The following is a 26,378-nucleotide window of genomic DNA, read 5'->3' as shown; positions in this document are numbered from 1 at the left end:
TCTGGCCCTTTTCTCTCAACACATAAATATGTTCAAGTATCTCTCAGCTTAAGAACAAACTTCTCTTGATAATATGTTCTCTTTTAACTACTATCTCTCCTCCTTGTCTTCATGACCAAGATTCTTAAAAGAATAATCTATATTTCTCATTGTACCTACTGCCCCACATCTCATTCACTAAAATCTGGCTCTCCAGTTAAAATAACTAGTGCTAAGACCAGCTAATCCAATGGACACTTTTCAGTAATCTTAGCATTTTATGTCTCTATAGTACTTGACAATTTCACCCACCACTAATTTAAAATTTGATTGCCTTGCTCTGTTCAGTCTTCTCAGTATCCCAACTCCTGCTTCAACTATCACCTGACTCTCAATTACCAGCCCAGCTCTTTCTCCTGAGCTCCAGACGGACCAAAATAATCACTTGTTCATTTTCAAAGTCCTCCACCTAATCATATACAAAACTGAACTAACCTCTTCCTTCCCAGCCACTCTCCTAGGCCACAAATTGTGAGGTGATCTAGACTTCTCATACCTCCAATTTCATCATTCACACCAAATCAGCCAGCAATACAATTCTATTTCTATTGTATCTTTCCAATCTATCTCTTCTTTTTTATCTCTACTACTGCTACTTTAGTTCAGGCCTATACCCTGACTCTCTTACCTTCACTCCTGACCATTTGCCAGAGTAATTTGTTGTTAAGAACAAATCAATGATGATATCCATTTGTTGGAAATCAATCAATGGCTCCTAACTGCTTTCAGAATAAAATCCAAACTCTTCAGTATGGCATACAAGAGTTTTTGATCTATCCCTTCCTACTTCATTAGCTTCATCTCCTATACAGCCCAATTCCACATTACAGACACCAACATACTGAACTTCTTGTGCTTTTCCTACAAGGCCTGGTTCTCTCTCACTGTGCCCTGTATTCAAACTTCCCCTTCTGCTCCTAGCCATGTTTCAAAATTCAACTTCACGTTGTTTCCGAGAAGCCTTCCTTGACCCATCCATCTATGTCAGATTGACTTCCCTCTATGCCCCTTCAACATTCTATACCTCCCATTATCATAGTATTTATGACAGTACATTATAATTGTTGGTTTAATGGGTCTTTCCCCAATGGAGTGTATCTTTCATTCTTGTATCCTCAACACCCAGCATAGTGGCTAGCACATAACACTAGATAAATGCTTACTAAATGAATGAATAAATTTAAGATAAAGAAACTGGCTTACTGTCTTGCGTAATGGCTTGCTACGAATGGCAAGACCATCCATGTAGTCCTCCAGTTTGAACTTGTAAGTAACCTGCAGCTTCTGAAGCAAACTATCAAAGAAGTCACTACCCTATAAAGAGAAAAAATAAGAAACATCTGAATCAGTCTGTTCTGATCCAATCTACCCACCAGAAACTGGGCAAGTGATCCTTTCAGTTCTGCTAGTGCTCAGCCATCTGATGTAAAGAGAGACATATACAGTATATAGTGGCCACCGAGAAAAATTTATAGCATCAGACTCTCCGTGGTTTTAAAGATATGAACACATGCACACACTCTCCTCCCTGCTCCCAATCCCCAACTACACAGCTAAAACATTCAGAAAGCTTCCAAGTTCAGAACCAACTCCAATTGTAAGTTATGGTCTCAAGGAAGCAACAGGGGTAGGGTAGGCCTAAACCCAAGAAAGTGCATACAGTTTTTTTTTTGTCAATATTCTGTTATACAACAATATTTCAGATGGTAAAAACCCATCACAACTTTAAGATGCTAAATCTTTATCTTGAGGACAAGATGATAGTTTACCTCATCCAAGAGCTCCAAAAGTCTGTTCCGAATCTGTTCTGGGTTCTCAACATTCGGATCCTTGAGAAGCTGCCTGAACTTCTCAATCACCTGATAGAAAGCATTCTTCCACAGGATCTGATCCACATTCTGATTATCAGAGAACTCAATATCTAATAGAATACAGCGCTCATAAAGCTGCAGCAGTTCAGCTCTGGAATAAAATACATGCAACTGCTAGCTCCAAATACACCACAGAAAAGGCCAGACCCAAGATTTGAGCTTCCTGCAAATCAAACATCTTCCTTCATGGAAATCCCAAATGTCACCAGGTATAATACTCATTCTAGTTTCCATCCTGCACAGCAGGAGGTCATTCTAATGACAATTATGTCTAGGAAAGTAGTTTTTCCCATATATGCTTCCACCTAAATTTAACAGCTGAAATAAGATCTTCACCACAAGTTCTACGTTGTGCATTTCTTGGCATTCTGGAAAGTCCTTCCTTTTCCAATTCCATTTCCAGATTCCATGTTCTCTTAAAGATCATTTTTTTCCTTTAAGAAAAAGTGGGAAGTATAATCATTTCTAAAACTAGAAACAAAATTTTGTTTTTTTCCAACCGTCCCTCCCTAACAAAAATATGAAAGGGAGATAACACCCAACGGCTTACCTAAAAGGTTTCTACTTTCTTCAGCCATAGAAACCTATACACCTCCTGCTTATCCCTGTTTCCCTCTAGCCAGGGTGGAATGTATCATACCTGAGTTGAGCCATCTTTTCCAGGCCCTCAGGACTGATGCGGTCCCTGGAGAGCAGGTTGCTGAGCTGCAGTTCCTGGTTGTCAGCCACCCGGAGAAGCCTGTGTAGTTCCTGTTGCTGCATGTTTCTCATGTGCTGCTCCATCTCCTCAGGACTCATGGTGCTGGTAGGGAGAGGGCTACAAACATACTGTCCTGATGGAGCTGGGTAGCCTGGGTAGTAAGGCCCTGGGTACACACCATTCGTAGGGCCCACTGGATACTGCAGAGGACTATAGCCTGTATACGGATACTGAGATGTAGGGCCTGGTGTACGAGGGTAGTAATAGGGATTGTCAGAGTTTTGAAACTTATAGTAAGATGCTTGGGCTTGGCGTGAGTCACCCCAAGATGTAGGGCTAACTTCATCATCGGTGTCCAAAAAATGTAGCTGGGGTGTCTGGCTCTTTAAAGCAGGTTTCTGATCAGGATTGTTTGGGTCCCACAACCGTCGAGTGGTGCCCCCTCGGCCCCAACTCCGAGATCCCTTATTACCAGATCCAAATAAAAGTCGTGGTCCCAAAGGTGTAGACTCTGGAGAACCAGCTGAATTGACAGAGAGGGTGGTATGGGCAGGCAGAATCAGAATGCCACGTCCACGTCCACGACCACGACCCCGAAGTTCTTGTTTCAGGTTTTTGGACTCCTGCTTCTCAGAGCCTTTGCCTCCACTGCTCAAACCTTTGTCAGGCTTTATCCTATCCACATTCTCCCTACATAATCTCACCATAGGGGAATCTTTGTTCATGGTTTCTGCATCAAAAGTGACACGAAGAGTGCCTCGATTTTCTTTACCATTGCTTTTCTGCTCTCCCTCTCCATGCCCAGACCAGCTTCTTTCTAAATGTTTCTTCCTTTCTGAGCTCCTCCTGGGCCCATCAGGCTCTTCAATTCTGTCGTCATCTAAGGAATCAGTGGAGGACATAGATACTTGCTTTTTCAGTCGTGGCCTGTCCTTGGTCCTATCCTGTCGGCGGCGGCGACATCCATTATCAGTCAGGCCAGTCCCCTCAGCACTGTTGTTGCTACCAGCTGAGCTGGTGCTGCAAGTGCGGTAGCGGTTCCTTCGTTTGTCTGAGCGAGAATAGCGCTTTGCAGAACCCAGCTTCCCCTGTGATGGGTCATCATTCACTTTCTTCATCACCTCCCCTTTTTCAACCCTCTTTCCTTTTTCTACCTTTGCAACCCTTACTCTGTCACCATTTAGGCTCTTTTCTACCTCATTTTTGTCTGGTTTATTTACAACCTCCTCTTTTATATGTCCCCTATACTCATCTTCCTCTACTTTCAGCTGCTCTACCTGGTTGAGGATTTCTTCCTCATCCACTCGGCTAGTTGATTCTTTGATAACAGTCTGCAATCGCCTTCCAGGCTGATAGATCTGCATGTCAGGTTTCTTTGTTCTCTTGATAATTCTTAGGCTTGGATCTTCTTGCCCAGCAGTCCTAGGAAAGGACTCCTGTGCCTGAATATTTTCTGGACCTATAGGACCATTTTGCTGTTGGTTGTCCAGGTCCTTGCAGATATCTTTAATGAGCTGCACCCCATTTCCAACAGCAGAAGAATCTCTATCATTAACAATTTCATCTTTAAACTCATCACTCCCAGAGGGTTCCTTTATTTTAGATTTGTTCCTTAGTCGAGAAAGACCAGGCTTATAGATTTCCAGATCTGGGCGCCTGTTATCTTTCCGCTGCCTGGGCTCCTTCATGTTTTCTGTGATGTTGGAGAGAGTGTTGGGGAGGAAAGCATAGAAGAAAAAAAATAGAGGAGGGAAAGGGAAAAAATGTCATTCTGGTAATGTAACAGAAAAGTCAAGCAAGTATCGAAATGCTGTTATTACTGGACAAATAAGGAAATTTCTGCAGCAGCAGCAATTCTACTAAGTTTACAATATTTATTCAGGAACTGGCAAGGCTAAGAACTTAAGTGTGTTGAAGCTATCTCCACCTGGGATAGAGAAACAGAAAAAAAATCATGTGTTACCTAAGTCATATTTGGATCTCCAAAACCCTAAACTACCCTATTACCATCAGAATTAAAGATCTTTAATCATTTCAGCATTAGACTGTTCTCTACTACAGAACCCTCAGATACATCTTAGTTTTTTTTTTTTTCTTTTTCCAGGGTGGTTAAGTCCTTTTAACATACAAAAAGGGGCATGCACAGTAACCCATGGTTCTAAGCATCTCTGCAGAAAAAAAATTGCAACTCCAGTCTCTGGACTTGGCCAGGACAATCCTCTTCTTTAGGATACCAATTACCCAATCATATATATCTCCCACTAAAGCAGAAAGGAAGTAAGTAGCTCCTTTCACACTTTTCAACTCCACTCATTCTCACCAACTCTCTAAGAGAAGCCAGCAGAGTCATTCCAAGGAAATACTGCTCACACTATCATCATTAGAATACTGAGACTAACTGCTACTATGATGATGGAATATGAGAAGGAAAAAGTTCCATAAGGGAGCTTTTCCCTGGAAGATGTTACAAGTATTGCGACATGCACTCAAAATACCAAGAACTGAGGCACTCAAGAGTAAGAGCTCAGGACTTCAGAAACCACTCTCCAGGATTCATGAACTTACTGAATGACAGATAAGCAAGTATCTATTTTTTGTTTCAGTTACCTTTGTCTGTTAAGGGGAGAGACTACTACAAATAGACACTAAACATCTCAGTGTGAAAGTAACAGGAATTAATGAGATCACAGAGTATACAAAACGGGATGCTACATAAAGTCCTAGTATCCTTCTATAAACACCAGTGTAAACGAACCCGTAACAGGGATCATATGCTCCAGCATTTACACTCATGTGTGTAACAAAACAGAAAACAAAAACAAACCCTGAAGTTTAAGACATTGCTTCACTATTTTCAGAAGTCTAAAAGACTGCTTCATCAAGTATGAATAAAGGTAGAGCAGTTTAGCTCCAGAATAGTTCATCCTCAGCAGTCTTTATAACTTAGGTAAAGTGGAGGGAGGTAGGAAGGGAGAAGAGCTACTACTACTACTACTACTTTCCAGAGCAGAGAGAGAAAACAACCTGAAAAATCCAATTCAGTTGATCAACGAAAACCAACTCCATAGACTTTGGCCACAGGTCTACAGAATCGTAGCTACCATTCTACACAACTCCAATGCCTAACAAAGAAAAGATGAAACACTAGAATCTTCTTTGGAGCTTTCCTGGTGTGGCTGGAGACTTTAACTTGCAAGTTGAGCATTCTCTCTGATAAAAACTGCTCCCACGCATGCCAAGGCCAAATCAGAGTAGAGTCAACTCTCTGAGGTACTAGATCCCTCCAAGGGCGCAGCCTTCAGAAGCCTGCCTTAGGGAAAAAAGTTCAGCACGGAAGTCCAGAGCTGTTAAACCTTCCTCCTCAGTTTCCTAGTTCCTTCTCTCCAACGCTAAAGAGATGACCGAGCAGGCCTGCAGACGATTCTTCTGGGAACGATACACCCCAGGGCCTCCACCAAACCCCAGCGCCCACTCCTTTTAGCGTCTGCTGACGGCTGAAAATCCACGGGCTGGTCTGAGAGGGCTGGGGAAGTGGGGAACAGTCACCTTCGCAGTGAGAAAGGGGGCGGAGGCAGGAACTCGGGTTGGGCTCTCCCGAAGAGGGACAGAAGAGCTAGCTGACCCGGACCCCACACAGGCCCTGGAGCTGGTAAGTCCGCCAGGGGACCGCCCTCGGCCCCCGCCCCCACTGTTGGGGGAAGGGGCGGGGGCTCCGGAGCGCCGCGGACTGAGCTGGGAGGAGGCAGAGGAGGAGAGGGAGGCGGGGCGGGCAAACCCGGCCCAGGAGCTGGGCGGTGCGACTCACCTCTGCTCCCGGCCTGCGGAGCCAGAGTGGCCAAGATTCCTCGCAGCTCCGACGCGGAGATCCGGACACGCTCCAGCCCCTCCGCCATCTTCGCGGCTGCTGCTACAGCTGCAGCTACTCTGCCACTGCCGCGCGCAGCCAGGAAACCACGACGGACTGGCGGCGCGCGCGCTCACCCACCTCCCACCCTTTTCCCCGCCCCCTCCCGTCCTCCTCCCCAAACGACGGTGGCCGCACTGGGAGGAAAAGCGCTGAACGCACATTCGGTTGACTGAGAAGGCAAGTGCTGGAGCGCGATCCTGAGTGGAGGAGGCGGACGCCGCGCGTGCGCAGAGGTGTGGTCGGGGGAAGGTGAGCTGAGGCTGGTGGTGGAGGCGCGGCGCCTGTGAGGTGAGGTGAGGCGAGGCGAGGCGAGGCGAGGCGAAGCCTGGCTAAGCTAGGCCAGGCGGGCGTTGGCAGCGGTAGCTGATGCCGCTCTGGTGGCCATCGAGGACACTGGTGCTGGTCTGGGGCTTGGGTTGACGGAGGCACCCCTCAATCCGGCCTCCTCCGCTCATCTTAGGTCAAGGTGTCCCGACGCAGGGCTGGATGGACTAGTGCCTCAGGATTTTACTTGGGGACCTTGCTGATCTTGTAAGAATAATTATCCCCCTTCCTCCCTCTTCTTTTTAAAGATGAGGAAACCGAATCCCAGATAACTGAGGTAATTACCCAGATTGGCATGGTTGATAAATACCGGTGTATCAAAGTCTTCCTTAATGGAAAAGTACATTTCCAAGCCTCCCAACTTATTCTTTAAAAGATACAGTGGAATGGCCTCTTGCTGAGGAAAGGATTGTGTGGAAGTAAATCAGGAAGTTTTAATCGATTTTGGAATTTCTTTATCACTGTGAATTCTTGGAAAAATTACTTGACTTCCCTAGATCTCAGGTTGATTTTTTTTTTTCTTTCATCTTTAAAATGTAACTGGATCGGAAGACTGGTACTTTAACTTCTTCTTCAGGAACCCTTTACTCAAAACTGTGGTGAAACTCCCTCCCCCAAAGTTGTTTTCCTTTACCGGTAGCTCTTTCCCAATCCCACTTACTCTTTTGAAACTCTGTTCCATCAAAGAATAGTTACCAGTTATTCCTTAGACCAGGTCTAAAATATTTGAACAATATGACACAACTCATTCAATTCTATTATATGACAGACACTTTGCCACCGAAGTGAAGCAGATGGAGAAAGCTAATAAATAAGGTGAAAAGATGCAGTGATTCCAAAGAAAGGGCATAATTTGAGGGGTCAGAGCAAATGGAAATCTTTAAGGCAGATATGAAAAAAGAAAGAAATGTTAAATACTAATTTGTTTTTACATTGAAATTGGAGAGGACATTGCATCAGCTTTTTTTTTTTAGATGGAAAATAAAATGAAAACTTTCTTAAAAAGGAAAAACATGATTGCCAAATTAATGCAACAGTGTCAGTGAACTGCACAAAAGTTAAACTTTACTAGAATTCAGAAGGAAAATATAGATTAAAACTGTAAGAGATAAGGACAGAAGACATGGAGAATGGATCCAGGAAACTAATAATCAAATAACTAGTTCCAGAAGGTGATAACAGAACTGACTGAGGAAGAGCAATTATCAAATAATAGAGAAGAAAATTTGCTAAGTTGATGGGAAAAATTGAATTTAGGATTTAAATTTAACCATGAGATTTAAAGGGCTCATGAAATACCAGGTAAAAATAAGTGAAAAGACAACCATATTCAGACCTGTATCACAATGAAAGCTTCTGAGTTTAAAGAATTAAAATATGTGTTGACATGAAACAGTCTTCAAGATGTTATTTTTTTTTAGCCAATTGCAAGACAATCTATAGAGTATGGTTCTATTTGTGTGCAACAAAACCATTTATTGTATATGTAAGTTTCTATGTAAATACATCAAAAAAGGTGAAAGAATACATATCAAACTTTAAAGTGGTTATCTTTATGGAAGAGAGTGGATTTAATGGTAGAGCGTAAAAGGTCTATATATTTGTAATGTTTTACATTCTTACAGTATGGATTTGGTCACCTATGAGTAATCCAAAAACAAAGCAAATTTGGATAATGGGAGAGGGAGAAATTCAGTTTCTGAATACGAAATAGTAAAACTAGAAATGAATAACCACAAATTAAAAAATTCTAACCACTTGGAAATTTTTTTTTAAATACCAATTTTAAATAATTCATGGGTCAAAAAAGTAAACAAAATTAATATCATAGATTCTTTAGACATTAAGAGTAATGAAAATATTGCACACAAAATCTATGGTATATTATTAAAGCTGTACTCAGGAAAATTTGTAGCCTTAAATGTTTTTATTCATTTAAAAAGAATGAAAATTAATAAGCTAAGCATTCAAGGGTAGAAAAAGAAAAGATAAAATTAGAAATTAACAAGGGAAAAAGAACAGTACTTGATAAATAAATTGAAGAGCTCATTCTTCATAAATGAAATAGACTAAAATAGATCCATTTCTGGCAAAAAGAAAAAAAAAACCAAAAGGGCATCCTCTTGGATGTCTTATAATTAATTTGAATTTAGCTCATCAAATCTTTGATTTTCCCCTAAAATACTTGTTTCTTTGCCAGTCTTGTATCTCAATAAATTATACCACCATTCAAAACCCAGGAGTTATCTTGAACACCTCTATCTCCCTCACTCCCCATATTCAATCCAATATCAGGGTATGTCTCTTCTCTCTCTAGTGGACTTCTGTAGAAGTCATCACCTCAACATTCTCCCTTCCTTTTCTCTATTTAAAACTGCCCCTCACTCTCTCAGGAGTACTTTTTCTTTTGGTTTTTCTCTTTTTCTTTCTTTGCTTTCTGACGCCCTTCCTTGCTCCTATTTTGCCCTCAGGTGCAGAGATTTGAGTGACTTATACTATTTGGTTCACATTATCATCAACAAGACCTTTCTCGTTTTATCTTTTTCCCTTTACTCCAGTTCCCACTCATGTTCCTACCTTCCCCACTTAGGTTGCCACTCTAATATGTTTGAAATACGTCCTTGGATATACATCTTTGAATAATATGTAGTGTTTTGTGTATGTATGTTTTAAATGTACATAATTGATATTGTGTTATAGAAATCATTGTGTTTTTTTTTCATGTTTCTATAAATACTTCTGACTATTGCGTAGTATGGTCTTAAAGGACCTCATACCCTGGGGCACTGGTCCTGGGCCAAGATGGGCCAACCAAAGTCTTTACCCAGAACTTTTTGAACTGAAACTAAGAAAAAAAGAATTTCTCCACTGTGGAAGCCATAAATGTAAAACACAGAAGCTGTCAGCAGTCATGCATCCTACCATGTGGATCCAGCTGGTCTGCAAAGAAAGAGAATGAAGCTGACATGCAGAAAGCAGTAGAGGTGAGAAACAATGAGTCTTGGAAAATCTCAAGTCCCTGGTTTCAGTTGTTCCTGAAGCTCCATTTTCCTGCCCTACCCATGGTTCAATTCTTCCTTTGATTCCAAGAGCCAGTAAATCTCATTACCTCCTTCCAGTGCCTAAGCCAGTTCAAAAATTGGGGTTCTATCATTTGCAAACAAAAGGCTTAACTAATTATAATTTCCAAAACGGACCTCTTTGTGTGTGTGTGTTTTAAATTATACTAAAATACACCTAACATGAAATATACTATCATAACCATTTTTAAGTGTATTCAGTAGTGTTAAGTACATTTACATTGTTGCACAACCAATCTCCAGAACTCTTTTCATCTTGCAAAACTGAAACTATACCCATTAAACAACTTCTGTTCCCTTCCCCCAGCCTCTAGCAATCCCCATTCTACTTTCTATGAAGTTGACTACTTTAGGTTCCTCCCATAAGTGTAATCATAAGTATTTGTCTTTTTGTGACTAGCTTATTTCACTTAGCATAATATCCCCAAGATTAATCCATGTTGTAACATATTGGAATGTCCTTTTATAAAGCTGAATAATAATCCATTGTGTGTGTGTGTGTATACACACACACACACACACACACACCAGATTTTATTTATCCCTCTGTCAATAGATACTTGGGTTGCTTCTACCTTTTGAGTATTGTGAATAATACTATGAACATAGATGTACAAATGACTTTGAGACTCTGAATTCTTTTGGGTATATATCCAGAAGTCGAATTGCTAGATCACATGATAATTGTTTTAATTTTTTGAGGAACTACCATACTGGTTTCCATACGAACTGTACCATTTTACATTTCCACGAACCGTGCATAGGGGCTCCAGTTTCTCTACATTCTTGCCAACTTATTTTCTGTTATGAGGCGCTTTTAATAGTAGTCATTCTAATAGATATAAGATGGCATCTCATTGTGGTTTTGATTTGCATTTCCCTAATGATTGGTGATGTTGAGTATCTTTTCATGTGCTTGTTGGCCATTTGTATATCTTTGGCAAATGTCTATTCAAGTCCTTCACCCATGTTTTAATCAGGTCTGTTTTTCCAAAATGTATCTTGAATGATTTTTTTTCTGCCTCCACTTTCACCTTCCAAGCCGCTGTTATCTTTCATGTGGACAACTGTAATACACTTCTTAACCAAATTTCAAAATTTTATTCTTATCTCTTTCCTTTTCATTCCAAAGTGTAGCCAGAGTAATTTTCTGAAAATAGAAAATTTAAAATGTCACTTATTTGCTCAAAATTATCTAATGGTATTCCATTGCTCTTAAGAAAAAAATCCATGGGTCATGATCCCTTATGATCTAGACCCTGCCAACCTCACATTCATTCATTTCTTAGTGCACTCCCCTTTGATCACCATTTTCAGATACAGTGGCCTTCAGTTCCTAGAATATGCCAACCTCTTTTCCTCCATAAAGGCTTCATACATATTATTCCCTCTACCTGAAACACTTTCCCCCCTATTCTGCCCATTCACCTTATGGGTCATAACTTAATTTCACTTCTCCATAGAGGGCCTTCCTTAACCTCCATCTCTGATCTAAATAAGGTTATAGTATCTTATCATAACGCATTTCCCTAATATCACCTATCACTATTTGTAAATGCATACTTGTTTTTGGATTACTTTTTACACATCTCTCCACTCAATTATGAGCTGTATGAGAGCAAGGACAAGTCTGTTTTTCTAACACTATATCCCCAGCCTAAACAGTATCTGACACATAGAAGGTGCTCAATAGTTCATGACTGAATAAATGAACAAATACCCTGACATGAATACTTAGAAATATTAATATGTACTTTATACTAATTTGAAATTTTAAGTTAAATGATTTTGCAAAAATAGTTACTGAAATTGAGAAGGTGGCAAATCTACCTTAAATCAATAACTGTGAAATCACTGGAAAAGTTACCAGAGAGATATTGATAAGGTAAAGACAAATTATCTTTATTTGCAGATAGTGTGAATGTTTGGAGAATGAACAGTAAACTATTAGATCTTTGGAAGAATTTATGTGTGAGAAAGCCAATAAATTTTAGAAAGATTAATTAGAGAAGAACATTACTACAATGAACAACTAGAAAAGGAATTAGCAGTCTGATTAATGGAACAAAACGTGAAGTCCAGAAAACCCCCTAGCATTAATAGAAATTTAATTGATACATGTGGCATTCCAGAAGAAAAAGACAATTTGATAAGTACATAATGTGTTAAACATTCATTCAGTAATAAGTGGCCAATAAATATAAAGAAAAAATGTTCAATCATAATTAAAGAAATATAAATTCAAACTACTAGACATTTCATTAAATTGACAGGTAAAAATGATACAGCAAAGGTGAAGGAAATTGGACATTTCTTAGAAACTGCTGTTGGGAGTATAAATTGGAGTAATCTACAACTCTTCTGGAAATCATTTTGGCAGTGAGTATTACTGTCTTAGAAGCGTGCGTGCCTTTTGATGCAAAATACCATTTCATGGAATCTACCCAGTGCATGTATGGAGCTACACAAAAATCTTGGAACGAGGCTGTTCATTACATCATTATTTATTATAGACAAAACCCTAAATGTTCAACAATAAAGTTATGTAAATCTGTAGTACTGTTGTAAAAAATAAGTACTATTAAGTCATTTAAAAAGTTGCATAAATGTGCCTATCGATAAGTAGATTCATAAAATTATCTGAAAAAAGCAAGTTACCAAACCTGTCAAAAAAGTTTTGTCTGCATATATAGATGGGCCTGGAAAAATAAATACTAGAGCTTAAATAGCAATTGTCTTTGGTGAGAAAGATTAAATTCTGTTTTTCTATGGAACATGCATTGCTTCTATTTATTAATAAGGAAAAATAAAGAACAACTTCATGTTTAAATGCTACAATAAAAAGTGAAAATGGAAGCATAATGCAGTTATTTAAAATTATAATTATGAAAACTTTGAGGAAACTGAGCCAAATGGAGGAATAAACAAAATGTTATATTTGATTTTAACTGTCATATAATGTATGTATATGGAAAACAAAAAGGAAATATAGAAAATGAATGTAATTTACTAAGATGTTAGGATTGTAGGCAGTTTTCCCCATCGTCAAATTATTTTTTAAAATAAAAATTTATAAAAGATTTTGAACCCAGTTAATTACACTGATGAAATTGTATAGACCAATGGCAGTCAAGAGATAGATGGTATGGGTGAGGGATGAGCTTTAAGTCTTCAGTAATCACCACCAGTTACTTCCAATAAAACTTCACCAGAAAAAAAAAAAAACTTTACTAAGAAACTCAGCTTCAAGACAAATTCCTTTATATACAAAGAGTCTAGAGCCCCAATAATACAGTTATCACTTTATTTTGACCTCTTTCTTATTTTTGGGTTTCAGAACCATGTGTGCACAGTACTGCATCTCCTTTGCTGATGTTGAAAAAGCTCGTATCAACATCCAAGATTTTATCCACCTCACACCAGTGTTAACAAGCTCCGTTTTGAATCAAGTAACAGGGCGCAGTCTTTTCTTCAAATGTGAACTCTTCCAGAAAACTGGATCTTTTAAGGTAAAAATCCTTTTGACAGTGTCATATATCTGTTCACACCCCTTTCACATATAAATTTACTTGATCCCGACTGAATATCTTTTTAGAGCTGTAGGGTTGTAGAAGTTTTCCTGGTCCTGGTTACTTTGAGCCACATTTACACAACCTCAAAATTCCTTAATTAGGGTGATGATATAATTACTATCCAAACTAGGTCATGTTTGAGAATAAAAGAGACAATAGGCATCACCCTGCATTGTTGCAAGGTAAAATGGGCAAGTGTGAACACCTTGTGTAACCAAGTTTAAGCTTTCACTTTGTGTCAACATGCTGTTATCTTACTGAGAAATGAGGCCTCACCAAGGTAGTGGCAAAGACACAAGATATTTAAGAGATAAAATCGGTTAAGATTCAGTGATAAACTGGATATTAGTGTTAGGAAGAGAAAATCTAGAAAACCTGCTTGGTTTTTTGAAAAGAAATGACATGGACTCACCATCCCTCTTTTCCAGATTCGTGGTGCCCTCAATGCAATCAGAGGCTTGATTCCTACCACTTCGGAAGAGAAACCCAAAGCTGTTGTAACTCACAGCAGTGGAAACCATGGCCAGGCTCTAGCCTACGCTGCCCAATTGGAAGGTACTTGGCTAATTTCTCAAAGTACTGGGTAGGATCATCAGACAGGAGTTAAAAGTATACTTAATTTCAGTGAGTTGGTGATAGCTGTGGGAAGTAAACTTCTGAATTCCTATCTGATTACAAGCAACTGGACAGAAATTTGTATACTAAATTCTCCCGATTTGTACTAAACATGTCTCTCAATCTCAGGGATTCCTGCTTATATTGTGGTGCCCCAAACAGCTCCCAACTGTAAAAAACTGGCAATACAAGCCTATGGAGCCTCTATTGTGTACAGTGAACCAAGTGATGAGGTAAGGAAGAGAGCAATGTTCAGTACCACCTTAATAGCTTTCACTGTCAAGTGAAACTTCTCTTCCTGCCTTAGTGGGTGTTCCTTGTAGTCTCCTTTGTTTCCTCTCCATCTCTAAATGTTATCATGTCCAACCTTTTCTCTATCTACACTCATTCAGATGATATTAGTCTTAGTTTAAATTACCACCTAATATGCTTAACACTAGCCCTGACCTTTGCCCCTTAACCCAGATTTGAATATCCAACGGCTTCCTATTTGGATGTCTTAACAGGCATCTCAAACTTACTATATCTAAAACCAAACTCGTGATTATTCCCACCCATACTGCTCCTGTTCTAGTCTTTTCCATCTCCATAAATGGCAACTTTTATCTAGTTGCTCAAATATTGGAGTCATCTTGGTAACTCTTTTGCACAAAACATCCAAATCTTAGTCCTACTTACAAAATACTTACATAATCCAACTTACTTCTAACAGCCTCTACTATTTAAACCAACATCAGTTCTCACATAGATTCAGTAGCCTCCTAACCAGTCTCTGCTTCCACCCTTGCTCAACTTGTCTGTTTTCAAAGAGCAACCAGAGCTAACTGCTTAATTACAACTTGTCTGTTGTCAGCTCAAAATCCTCCAGTGGTTTCCCATGTCATACACATTGGGAACCAAAGTTCTTCCAATCGTATAAGGCCTTGATGAACCAGCCCATTCCTATCTTTCTGACCTCATCTCCTCTTATTCTCCCCCAAACACTCCACACCACACTAACTTAGCAGTTGCTCAGAAAGGCCAAGCACTCCTTTGTAGTCTTTGCACTTAGAATTACTCTTTCCCTAGAATATTCTGGAGATCTGCAGGACTGACTCAAATCTCTTCAGATTTCACTTTACCGGAGGCCCTTCCTAAGTATCCTATAGAAATGAACTTTTCTCCATAGCACTTAGACATATATTTATATTCTACCCCTCCCCCACCATTAGACGAGCAGAGATGGCCAATAAAGTCTTAAATGACTAACTTGTTAGAACTATAAAATACAAATCAAGTAAGCTAAATTAATGTACTCTTTCAGTCCAGAGAAAATGTTACAAAAAGAATTATGGAAGAAACAGAAGGCATCATTGTACATCCTAACCAAGAACCTGCAGTGATAGCTGGGCAAGGGACAATTGCCATGGAAGTGCTAAACCAGGTAAAAGCTTAGTTTTTCTCATTGAGCTACTAGTAGACCTGAGGTTTGACTGTATAGTCAACTATTTTATATGTACATATAAAGCTGGTTATTAAATAGAGCTATTTATATTTTCACTAAAGGTTCCCTTGGTAGATGCACTGGTGGTACCTGTAGGAGGAGGAGGAATGGTTGCTGGAATAGCAATTACAGTTAAGGTGAGAAAACAACTTCTGGAGGACTCCCCACTTCAGCAGAGGATTTTATTTTACATCATAATACATTGTGGTATTCAACATTTCCTTCAAATTGCTGTTCCTTGCCATTATTCTTTGGCACTTAAAATGGAAGTCCCTTCTCTGCCTCATTACCCTTTTCATTTTACAACACAAAAACAGTTACAATGAGTGGCACCCTCACAGTCCTGTCCCTGAACTCCATCTCTCCAACCTGCTACTCTTTTTCCGAGTTACCAATAGAACTAGATGTCATCTAGGCAACAGACAGCCAGTATTAGGCATACAATTTCAAGTGCTTTAAGGTCATATTTTCATTACAGCTGTCATAGATAAGGCTCTTACTTGGGCAGAAATGTGTTACATGTACTGTCTATTTTACTGCAGGCATGCAGGCAAAATGCTGTGGCTAGTAGTTAAGATGTCTAATATTCCTCTTTACAGGCTCTGAGACCTAGTGTGAAGGTATATGCTGCCGAACCCTTGAATGCAGATGACTGCTACCAGTCCAAGCTGAAAGGGGAACTGACCCCCAATCCCTGCCCTCCAGAAACCATAGCAGATGGTGTCAAGTCCAGCATTGGCTTAAACACTTGGCCTATTATAAGGGACCTTGTGGATGATGTCTTCATTGTCACGGAGGATGAAATTAAGGTGAGGCTCCAACAGGAAAGAAAATAACGAAAACAGAGTAACTTCTTTGGCAAGAGAAACTTCTCTTGTAAGTAGCAACTCATCTGCTGAGGACTTAACTAGGTGACTTCATAACATGTGAGAGGATACCTAGATATTAGGACAACCCTCTCAACAGTAGAAGCAGTTAGGATGAAAAAAAGTCATGTGTGTCTCACTTGACCTTTAATTGTAAAGGCTAACCAAGTAGGCTTTTTCCCCTTCTCCATTTCACTAATTCTTACTCCCTTCTATGCCAACAGTATGCAACCCAGCTGGTGTGGGAGAGGATGAAACTGCTTATTGAACCTACAGCTGGTGTTGGAGTTGCTGCTGTGCTGTCTCAGCATTTTCAAACAGTTTCCCCAGAAGTCAAGAACATTTGTATTGTGCTCAGTGGTGGAAATGTAGACTTAACCTCTGTAACCTGGGTGAAGCAGGCTGAAAGGCCATCTCCTAATCAATCTATTTCTGTGTAATTTACACATAAGGAAGAAATGGGATTCCGTGTCTCTAAACGTTTTGAAATTTTGTTTTCTAATCACTGTCAACTTCCTATTTTATTCTCTTAAACAGCTTTTAAAATCCTAATGGGAGAGTGGATATTTCCGTAAGATTTAATAGTTTTTTGGACTAAGCAGCAGTAGACACGCACATCCATACTTGACACCTTGTCAAGGCCAAGAAAAACCTTTTGTGAAAAGGGGCAGCAGACCTCTACGCTAAAGTTGACAACACAAACTTTGCCCCCATCACAACCTGTAGGGTCCCAGCAATGAGACAGAATCCCATTGAATCCATTATTCCATGTCCACCTCAGGCCCTGTAGATGAAATCTCACTTTTCACCCAAGGTACTGGTTCTGGTACATGTGGATCATAAGTCCATTTGGGGAAAACTCGTTTGTAGAGGTTCATCAGTACTGTGTCCTGAGATTTTAGCTTCCCATCAAAATTGCACTTCATATGGCCATGAGTACCTAGAAAGAAAAAAGCAAGTTGGTCAAATTAAAACAAAATTTGAGCAGTGGTCTTCTACCCTAATAGTCATTTAGTAGCACTGTGGAAATCTAGCCAAGGTTCCAACACCATACTTTCTTACCTATAGGCTCCTTGATGTGTCCTCTGCGGCCCCACTTTGTTCTTAGTTCCACCGGTTGAAACCACAGCACATCCTCTTAGAATGACACACACAGAAGACCAAGATGAAAGTTGAAACATTTACCCACAAAATGTAACCCCAACTTTCACCCAACAAAGGCAATCAGATTCCATCCTTCACACCTACCTCTACTGAAGAACATGTAACGCACTACTGCCATCTTAGTAAAAATTTTGAAAGGATGACCACTCAGAACCACCCTCTTGATGACCATTCTGTCCGGATCCACTGACAATAGATGGCCTGTAGCAATAAGGCTGTGCATTCCTAAAGGACAAAAATAGTAGCAGGAGTCTACAGGCCAAAGCCTTCATTTATTGCTCCAATCCATTTTTAAAGACCTATGCAAGATCTTAGGGAAACTTTAAAGTAGGGATGTACTGTGCTGCCCTCCTGGGTCCATAGCAGAGATCACTAAGTGATATTCCTGCTGAGCCTGTCCCCAGAATCTATTCTAAATATAGTACTATGAGCATTCTCTACCAAGTAGCTAAAGTTTACAAGTAAGATCAAATCCCATTTGTCATCCCTGCCTTAGACCCACTATGAGGCTGAGACTGGAATATTCTGAAAACCATCATTACCTTCATACCATTTGGCTTCCAAATCTAAATACAGATTTATTAGGGACCTGTAGGGCTGTTTACCTGTGTGAACTCACCTTTGCTATTCTGTTTGAAAAGCAGCACAGATGCAGGAGGAAAAGTGATTGGGGCATATACTGTCACCACCAGGGCCATGTCAGCAGTCAGGAATCTCTGAAATTTATGTTTGTCCGCTGCCATAATAAGGGTTAAAAAAAATAAAAACCAAAGTCATTTTGAGAAACTAAAACAGATCCAGAAGACTGTGAAAAGCTACATAACTACACCTCTTAAACTCAAGACAACTTATGTTCCTTTACTGTACTAGTTCTAAAAATATATTCCTGTCTCAAAATAACTAAAAAGATACAACCCCATCCTCTTAGAATGATTTTTCAACTAGAGACAGAATCTAGAGCCTAGTTTGTATTTTCAGTTTGAAAAAGTTCTCTAGGTGATTGATACCCACCACTCCTACCTCATTTGAGAATCAGTGTTTTATAGAGAATATATGTCCAGTAAATCAACAGCTTTTCATTTTGAGCAAGGATTGGCAAACATTTTCCATAAAGGGTCAGATAGGAAATAGTTTAGGCTTTGGGGTCATACAGTGTCTGCCAATTACTCGACTCTGTCACTGTAGCACAGAAACAACCACAGACAATACATTTAACACACACACACACACACAACTGTGTTCCAACAAAACTTTAACAGTGGGACAGATTAGGCCCAAAGGCCATACTTTGCTGACCTCTGATCTTAGGGTTTCTGTTTTTACCTTCAGTGAAACCCTCCTTTTTAAATATTGAAGTTACAGGGAAATAAAATATTTTAAAGGAAAGAAATGTTAATCCCTCATTCAGACAGCATGGCTAGTGAGAACAGAAATTATCCAGAGCACCCATTAATACTGCCTTCATCATTTTCCTTCCACCACTGCTGAGATCTGAGTGTAGGTAATGTTCAGAAGCCCAAGTTAGTACAAAACACTTCCCACTCCTAACGTGTAGGAGTATAATAATTTTTACTACAAAAGTGTCCCTGGCCACCACTTCTAAGCTCTCATCTAGTTTCAACATCTCAGAAGCTACAATCTCTGCTTTACCCATCTGTGGACCACCCCTAGTTGTCAACAACACTGCCACTGGCATATCAAATGGTGTGCGCCACTTTGACACACCATTTTTCTAAAGCTGCCAACTCTGATTCAAAACCTACTCTGGAACAAATACTCATGGCAGAGAACCCTCAGCACTCACAAAGGTTACATCACTGGGATGCTTCAGACAGGTTCAGACGTTTTGAATAAATACATCATTGGCTTCTACACCAGAGTACTGAAAATGCCTCTAACCCAGAGACTTAGTTTGAAATTGTGTACTCTGCCCTTACCCACCAAAAGTCACAGTCTTCCAAAAGACAAGACGGACAATAATCCAGACGGTTTCCCTCCACTTACCTGCAGTGTGCTGAGAGAATAAAGGAGAGGCTCGAAAGCGCCTGAACCCACAGTGGAAGATCAGCTCCTCTTTAGCTTTCACAGGTTCAGTGTTGCCAGGGTGCCGGCTCACCACCATATTTAGTACTGACATCTGGGGACCAGGTAAGAAAAAAAAACTTCATATCTAGGCAGAGAACAGCTTAATCTGAAAGGCAGCAAACCAAACTAACATATTCAGATTCATTCTAAGGATTGACAATGCTAATTTATAGCAGAATACAGATAATGAGACACTGATTTGTCTTTTACTTCTACCAACAACTAGCATTTGAGCCAAACATAGTCTGGTTTTCAGAGCTTTCATGTACTTCTACTAGTCAACATTCCTGTGTCTAACATGCAAAAGCTAGCTCAACATCTGCCACGTGGTCAGCGCCTTCAAGCCACTCACTCACCACACAGCTCAAAAACATACTCATTCAAGCCCCTTCTTTCTCAAACCTTATACTGACTAAAAGCCAAAGTTCTCACATTCTCCCCAATCTACATAACTGCTGGCCAAGAGAAAAGAGATCTACACCTTGGCATAAATGCTTTTATTTTTTAAGGCTGACAACCCTTGGTTAAAATCTGATCTGACAAACATACTTAGAGAAGTCTCAGAACCACACAGATTGCATCACTGAGAAGTTTCAGACAGGTTCAGACATGTTGGATAAAACCATCATTGACTCCTCTGTTCTGATTCCTAATCCTAAAAGCAGATTTTTCACATCCCAATGAACAAAATGTCAGTCAAAAATAAAATTTTAGACTGACAAAACTATTTGGAAAGTTTCATAACTCCCATTTCCCACAGATACTAATTCACCTTCTGTTCATGAGGTAGTAAAGAAATCGCAATCAAGGGTGCTCCTCGCTTGAAGTACTCAACCACAGATAAAGGTACTTCAGAGACATGAAGTGTGACATACCAGCCAACCTGCCAGAAGAAAGCAGAAAACATATAATTATCCTTAAGGCCTCAATAATGATGACACGTATGTCCAAGTATGTTAAAAGTCTCCTACTTCCCTAAAGTCAACCCTCGCCCTTCAAAATTGCCTTTCACAGATGCCTCAACTACCCAGATTAAACTTTTTTCAGTTAACATCTCTGATGGCTCTTTGTTCCCAATATCACACAATGACTCAGTGGCTCCACTAATTAAGCCATGGGCAGCACAAAACTAAACAAGGTACTCCAATTCAAGAAGGAGTAAAGGAAGGGCACCTTGGCAAATGAAAGCAGATTGTAGGGATGGATAAAGGGAGGCATATACCTCAGCTCCCTCGACCTCTTTTTCTTCAATCTCTTTAAAGATGCGTTTCCTAGTATTAGTAAAGTTCTGAAACTGAAAGATCCGCGCATAATCTTGAGGAAGGTTTTCCTTAGGATCCCATGGAGAAGTCCGGAAGCTCTTAAGGCCTCTGTATTTCTGAAATCTAAAATATAGATTTTAAAGAAATAGTAAATTTATATGCTGCAACTTACCCTTTTGCTCAAGTCAATAATATGGCTAAGGCTCTTAACTTAAAGATCTCTTATCACTCTCTCTCAAAATAACCTAACAGCTTAAACCAAGACTATAGTTCAAAACAGCTTTTAATAAATATTTCAGAACCAAACCCAAGCTTCTCACAAAGGACAGGTATTTACAGTGGCCCCCTGGTACCTCTCAGGGAGTGTCTACGTGACAAACATGGTCCTTGACAAAAGCCCTACCTCTAATATCCAATATAAACTCTCTAGGTATAGTCAGACTCACCTCCAGGGCAGAAACGGTCATCTACACCTTCATGTTTTAATTTCTTGTGGTCCACCCAAACTCCCCCAACTCGCTAAACATTATATATTTCAACTGAGTATTAGGTCACATAGGAAACATTTGTTAATTAACCTTAATATTTCTCATCAAGTATTCTAACAGTCTATACCACACAGTCTAGAACTTGATAATATATTACTGCTACCTGTATGTATGTCTTCTTGTATAGAATGTTAGCTCTTCAGGAGCAGAGACAATGCATTTTTCTTTTTTTTTTGCATCACACTGATACAGTTCTGAGCCACATAAGGTGTAAATAAAAATACTGATTTTAGACTCGTTGACTAACCGAATTCTAGCAGCCACATCACGGGGGGTATCTACTTCATCTGGAAACATCTCTTCCAGTCTTTCTTGTTTGTATTTCTCCAACATTTTTTCTTCAGCCTCTTCATCCACTTTCTCATCATACAGATCATCACGCACAGACTCTCCTATAGTCATAGTTTCACATTCTTCTTCTTCCTCTTCACTACTCTCATCCTGCAGAATAAAGCATCACGAATTCAGAAAAAAACTCACATCTATCTCTATACTAAAAGCCATTAAGCAAAGAATAAAATAACATTAGTAGACACCTAGTCCAAACCAGTATCAATTCTAAGAGACTTAGTTATAAGACAGTCTCAGTCCCAGAAACTACAATCATTCCTAAGTGACCACACACCCCTCAAGGTCAGAATTGCACTTGGCTTTCCACTTGGGGCTGTACATAGAAGGGGTCTAAGGGTCTATTTCCTTACCTGAGATTCCTCTTCCATAAATTCCCCATGTTCTATATCATCATATTCATCTCCTTCTCCACCACTTTCACCATCCTCATCCAAAATCCATTCAGCTTGGTAACTGGATGTTCCTTTGGGAACCTTCTTTACCACCTTAGAACTTTCCTTCAAAAAGTCTATAAAAGTCCAAATAAGTAAATTATATACCTCCTTTCTCTAATTACTTTGAGTATTCTCACCTAGGTAAGACACTAGGCATTGCTGCCAACACCAGAAACTTTAGCAGACACTATGAGCAAAACATACTTTCAAATTTAATTCAGCTGTCTCAAAACTAGCAATACTTACACAACTAAATACACCTTGCAATGAATCCAAAGTTGTTTATCTGTTCAACAAGTAATTATAAGAAGTGGAACAGAGCTGTGTTCAATGTTTGCTTAATCCAAACATACGGCACTTGGGGGTGAGAAGAGGAGACAGACCTCCAAAATATATCCTCATCACACTCTGTAGGGTCCTGTGAGCAGCTATACAAAATCCACAAGTCCAGGCCAGATGAATTACAAACAACTTTGCCATTACTGACCATTTGCCTCATTCAGCTCCTCCTCAGTGGGCCAGGTTTGCTCCCCGTCCATCGGATCCGGGATAACCTCTGCTTGCAAAGATTCTTGTCTATCAGGGTCTGCTTTCATTAGGACCTTAAGATCTTCTTCCATATGAGCTACAGCATCCATAGCACAAATCTAAAAACCAAACGTGATGATCAAACATTAACCAAAAATCTACTAATCTAACCAGAGAGATCCAGAAATAACACAGTCCTGAAGTGTATGAATGAAATAGAATGAAACAAAAAGTCAAAACTTGTCAAGTTTTTTCAAATGGTTCTATTTTCTAGCATTTTAAGGCTATACCTCTGCTTGGGTCTTGAAGCCTTTCTAATCTGACCCCACTCCTAACCATTTATTACATACCTTACTTCCATCAAGCTGATGTCTTCAGAGTTCAAAGAAACCCTTTGATCCATTATTGTGCTAGGTTCTTGTTGTCTCTGTCTTCTAAGATATTTTCGTCTCTCTTCAATCCATATATCACATTCATCCTTCTCAACACCTGGCTCAAGTCTGATCTCTTCTGTGAAGCTTCCTAGTCAAATTTCTCAACTTCCACAGGAGTTCTGTACCTCAACACTTTCTCAGCCTTTACTTGATGAGTGTTTGCTTTTCTTTTTTTCCTAACTCAATTGTCTAAGGAAAGAGACAGCACCTTGTGTCTTCTGTAAACTCAGAGCCAATTGCTGTGGAAGGCAACTGCAAAGTACTGGATAAATACGTAATATACCAACATATTAGTATTCTGTAATTCAAACTAGCAGTCACCTCCAGGGACTAGTGTAGTCGTCTAGGTGTGCAAACTACCTTCTCTTAAATTAGTTCCCATCCTAAACTAGCTTATACAAAAATCTACAGTACAGTATTTAAGAACATCAATCTTACCTCCATTGCTGTCCCTGAGTCCTTCTGGGATTTGATCACTCTAGGATTTAAAGGGAAAGGGTCCATAGGGGCATCTATCTGTTTCATCTGGAAATCACCATGTCCAATGAGATGCAGCAAATTATTTACATTGAGAGTCTGCCCACGAACATAGCCTGAGATTTTCAAGGTGCCCACCAAGTTATTCTCTTCATTAGGTACAAAGTCAGCAGCATGAGCAAAGAGGTAGGCCCGCCGATCTCGAAAGGCAAGATGCCGTTGCTTTTGGTTAGCCAAATGCCTGAGCAGCATCCCTGCCTCCTGCTGAGTGTCTAACAGGAGGAGTTTCTCATCAGGAAAGCGCTTCTCCACTACTTTACTTAGCTTCTTTCTGGCATCTATTTGTTTCTTCATTGGGAGGCCAGAAATCCCATGGATAGCTAATGCTGTGAGCGAAAAAGAAAGGGCTTCATGACCTGTTGCTTCGACACATGAAAATCTCCCTTGCTGCAAGTTCACAAAAAAGCCAACAGTTGTTGAGCCCAGAGATCACTGGGAAACTCAACACTCACCTACCCTAAAGAAATTTCACAGTAAAACCAAATTCTACAGTCTTCTATCTCTAGGCAAAAGGCAATCCAGGGGAAAAAAAAAAAAAAAAGGAACCTTGATAATTTATAAATAATGGACCAAGTTTAGGCCATACATGTACAACCCACCATCAGCTGCACACAACCAGTTGTATTCCTGCATCAAGTGTCAAGCACAGTGCCTGGCAAATCACAGGTGCACAATAAATGCTAATCCATTTCCACATGGCCTTCGATATTCCCAACACACTTACTATAGGTGGGAAGGCCCTGAGCAAAGAGGCAGGAAAGGCAATAATCCCCGGTGCTGTCCCAGCCTTCTAGTGGATCAAGGAGGAACAGGATGGTATCGGTCACTTTAGCCAAGTCTAACACAGTGTGCAAATCACCTAGAGACAAAAGACAAAATAGGAGGAAGTGGCTGACACCAGTACATTATACTAAAAAAATATTATCACTACTCAAAACGTGATGGAAAATATTGTTGTATGCTCTAACCTGGGCTTGCAGATGTAAAAAACCACCGATGTTTCAGGTAGGGGCATAACAGCATAAAGCTCTGGGTGCTTCCCCAATCATTCAAGTGTACTGTTCCAGTATCCCTATCCTGAAGCAGCTGAAAGGCCTCCGGCAAGGAAATCTTGTTGTGCAGGGGCACCACCAGTACCTGATGAGGAGGGCCATCCTTGCTGCCCAGCTGTCTCTTCTCTGCCAGAACCTGAAAATAGAAAGGATCAGAGGACATCTCATTGTTTCAGTACTTCGTTCCAGTATTGCAATTCCAACAGTATGGATACGCCACCCCCAGTATCTCTCGAAAAAGCAGCAAGTATGGGGGGGATGAGGGTGGTGGATAGGAGTTCGGACCAAAGTAAAAAATGCTCTAGTATGAGTCTAGACCTGCACACCTGACACGTGCTCTAGAGTTATTCTCCATCTCCAGCCCTTTCCCTGGGTCACATTTTCTAGTTCCAAGTATTATCAGCCCAGAATGATTATGAAGCTACACCATTCCCAATCCCCTGCTCATCTCTCACCGCCTCCTTCTTTTGTTTTCGGAGCTGGCCGGCGCGATGCCTCTGGTCTACTCTGCTGAGTTCCTTCCTCACCTTCTTGCTTAAGGTTTTCAGTGCTAGACGGCCTGGAGGGAGATCAGATATGGCTCTTGCGCACGGTCCCAGAAGAAGGTCAAAAATAGGGACCCCTTTCCGCCCAACTTAAGAGCCTTTACACGGGGTCCAGGCTGGAGGTAGGATCTGAGTCGGGACATGGAGAAAAGCAGTTAAAATCGACTAAACAGCTCTTCTTCCTCCAACCCTATCTTCTCACCCTTGCCGTCCCGCTGCGCGGATCCCCGACTGCGATGCCGTCCTCCTTTATGAGCTTTATTCTGCTGCTTGAGCGGGCCAGAGCGATGAGCCGCCATGTTCCCACTCACGTGTACCAAGTCAGCACTAATTCCGGGCCTGAGAGAGTGTTTCCGGTCCCCCTCCTTGGGGCGTGGCCTCCCTGTGGCGGGGCGGGGCAGGGCTCCTTTCCAATTCTCGCGATGGTCCTTGCCACTAGGTCTTTTCCGTGACTCCCGAGGCTCCACAAAATTGCCTAGTTAAGTTTTCCCTCTCGGTGGTCTGCGGTTGGGGGCTTTAAAACTCCGGATGTAGACTCGAGGTTCGGGCTCTCAGTCCCGGAGGGCAGTTTTGCTCCCCTGTATTTTCATTTTTTTTTTTTGCGCTATCAAATTGCATCACTTAGGAAGATGTTAAATGGAAGATAGATTCTCCATTCGTGCGGAAGAGGGCTCAGCCCCTCTCACCTAGTATTTTGCATTACGCTGTCAAGTTTGCAGCAGCAGGTGTTCTTTATAACTTCGAGCAACATTTTCTGCCTCGATTTCCTGTGGGGCTGCTGAAATCTACAAGACAAATCGTGTGGGAGGTGCTTCTTTCACCTTCACGGGCTCGGTACAAGTTCCTGCGGGTCCCCGTTACCCCAACAGGTGCTCCAACTTCCCGCATACCGGACAACTCCTACGAAGGAGGAAGGGCTGGCCGAGCCTCTTTAGGCTCGGGGCGGCTGCGCTCCCACTCCTCTTCCCACAAGCTTTGCAA

At 40.7% G+C, this 26,378-nt stretch overlaps 4 protein-coding genes and 2 non-coding genes across 14 annotated transcripts in view; 2 read left to right on the top strand and 4 right to left on the bottom strand.

The window, feature by feature from the left end:
* The window catches only part of SMG6 (SMG6 nonsense mediated mRNA decay factor), a 192,648-nt gene extending 186,060 nt beyond the window's left edge, over positions 1-6,588 (bottom strand). Inside the window, exons 1-4 of one of the 4 annotated variants that reach the window (XM_016138892.2) lie at positions 6,416-6,588; positions 2,551-4,303; positions 1,809-2,001; positions 1,243-1,353 (exon numbers count right to left, since the gene is read on the bottom strand). In XM_016138892.2, the coding sequence (XP_015994378.1) occupies positions 1,243-1,353; positions 1,809-2,001; positions 2,551-4,303; positions 6,416-6,503 (2,145 nt within the window). In that variant the 5' untranslated portion in view covers positions 6,504-6,588. Of the gene's footprint in view, positions 1-1,242; positions 1,354-1,808; positions 2,002-2,550; positions 4,304-5,634; positions 5,874-6,156; positions 6,271-6,415 lie in introns of those variants that run through there. The other 3 variants (XM_016138891.2, XM_016138893.2, XM_036223759.1) reach the window with 3 other exon arrangements.
* Positions 6,171-17,009, top strand: SRR (serine racemase). 6 transcript variants are annotated; one of them, XM_016138910.2, is made up of 10 exons: positions 6,587-6,805; positions 9,596-9,825; positions 12,195-12,300; positions 13,259-13,430; positions 13,922-14,048; positions 14,238-14,341; positions 15,412-15,531; positions 15,654-15,728; positions 16,191-16,400; positions 16,682-17,009. In XM_016138910.2, exons 4-10 carry the CDS (start codon positions 13,263-13,265, stop codon positions 16,895-16,897), a joined length of 1,020 nt encoding a protein of 339 aa, XP_015994396.1. In that variant the 5' UTR covers positions 6,587-6,805; positions 9,596-9,825; positions 12,195-12,300; positions 13,259-13,262; the 3' UTR covers positions 16,898-17,009. The 6 variants fall into 6 exon arrangements, with proteins under 6 accessions (XP_036079658.1, XP_015994396.1, XP_015994395.1 ...); XM_036223765.1 differs by lacking the exons at positions 6,587-6,805; positions 12,195-12,300 and adding an exon at positions 6,171-6,259; XM_016138909.2 differs by lacking the exon at positions 12,195-12,300 and having other exon boundaries at positions 6,587-6,766.
* Positions 15,759-25,734, bottom strand: TSR1 (TSR1 ribosome maturation factor). Its single transcript, XM_016138901.2, has 15 exons — positions 25,600-25,734; positions 25,308-25,411; positions 24,769-24,988; positions 24,525-24,659; positions 23,702-24,126; positions 22,789-22,948; positions 22,218-22,375; positions 21,764-21,957; positions 20,929-21,091; positions 20,479-20,589; positions 19,626-19,758; positions 18,241-18,357; positions 17,706-17,846; positions 17,520-17,594; positions 15,759-17,397 (listed from the first exon to the last, which is right to left on the bottom strand). The coding sequence occupies exons 1-15, from the start codon at positions 25,694-25,696 to the stop codon at positions 17,219-17,221; spliced, it is 2,412 nt and encodes an 803-aa protein (XP_015994387.2). The 5' UTR covers positions 25,697-25,734; the 3' UTR covers positions 15,759-17,218.
* On the bottom strand, positions 19,402-19,495 carry LOC118604456. The gene has a single exon (XR_004951760.1). It is a non-coding gene; the product is annotated as a small nucleolar RNA SNORD91 family (small nucleolar RNA).
* Positions 20,254-20,346, bottom strand: LOC118604457. The gene has a single exon (XR_004951761.1). It is a non-coding gene; the product is annotated as a small nucleolar RNA SNORD91 family (small nucleolar RNA).
* Positions 25,735-25,910: 176 nt separating the features above from the next.
* Positions 25,911-26,378, top strand: part of SGSM2 (small G protein signaling modulator 2) — a 34,343-nt gene continuing 33,875 nt past the window's right edge. The window contains exon 1 of the mRNA XM_036223760.1: positions 25,911-26,266. The gene's annotated coding sequence lies outside the window, so the exon portion shown is untranslated. The remainder of the gene's footprint in view (positions 26,267-26,378) is intronic.

The sequence above is a fragment of the Rousettus aegyptiacus genome, unplaced genomic scaffold (genome assembly GCF_014176215.1).
Source record: "Rousettus aegyptiacus isolate mRouAeg1 unplaced genomic scaffold, mRouAeg1.p scaffold_m13_p_6, whole genome shotgun sequence".
Taxonomy (NCBI): domain Eukaryota; kingdom Metazoa; phylum Chordata; class Mammalia; order Chiroptera; family Pteropodidae; genus Rousettus; species Rousettus aegyptiacus.
This window is presented reverse-complemented; position numbering and strand designations above follow the sequence as displayed.

Excerpts from the sequence above, each read along its gene's own strand:
- SRR (XM_036223765.1), top strand. The coding sequence starts at position 13,263 with ATGTGTGCACAGTACTGCATCTCCTTTGCTGATGTTGAAAAAGCTCGT. Across the intron at positions 13,431-13,921 it reads AGAAAACTGGATCTTTTAAG|ATTCGTGGTGCCCTCAATGC; the intron begins GTAAAAATCCTT and ends CCTCTTTTCCAG. Across the intron at positions 16,401-16,681 it reads TCACGGAGGATGAAATTAAG|TATGCAACCCAGCTGGTGTG; the intron begins GTGAGGCTCCAA and ends CTATGCCAACAG.
- TSR1 (XM_016138901.2), bottom strand. The coding sequence starts at position 25,696 with ATGGCGGCTCATCGCTCTGGCCCGCTCAAGCAGCAGAATAAAGCTCAT. Across the intron at positions 21,958-22,217 it reads TTATGGAAGAGGAATCTCAG|GATGAGAGTAGTGAAGAGGA; the intron begins GTAAGGAAATAG and ends TTTATTCTGCAG. Across the intron at positions 19,759-20,478 it reads TACTACCTCATGAACAGAAG|ATGTCAGTACTAAATATGGT; the intron begins GTGAATTAGTAT and ends CCTGGTCCCCAG.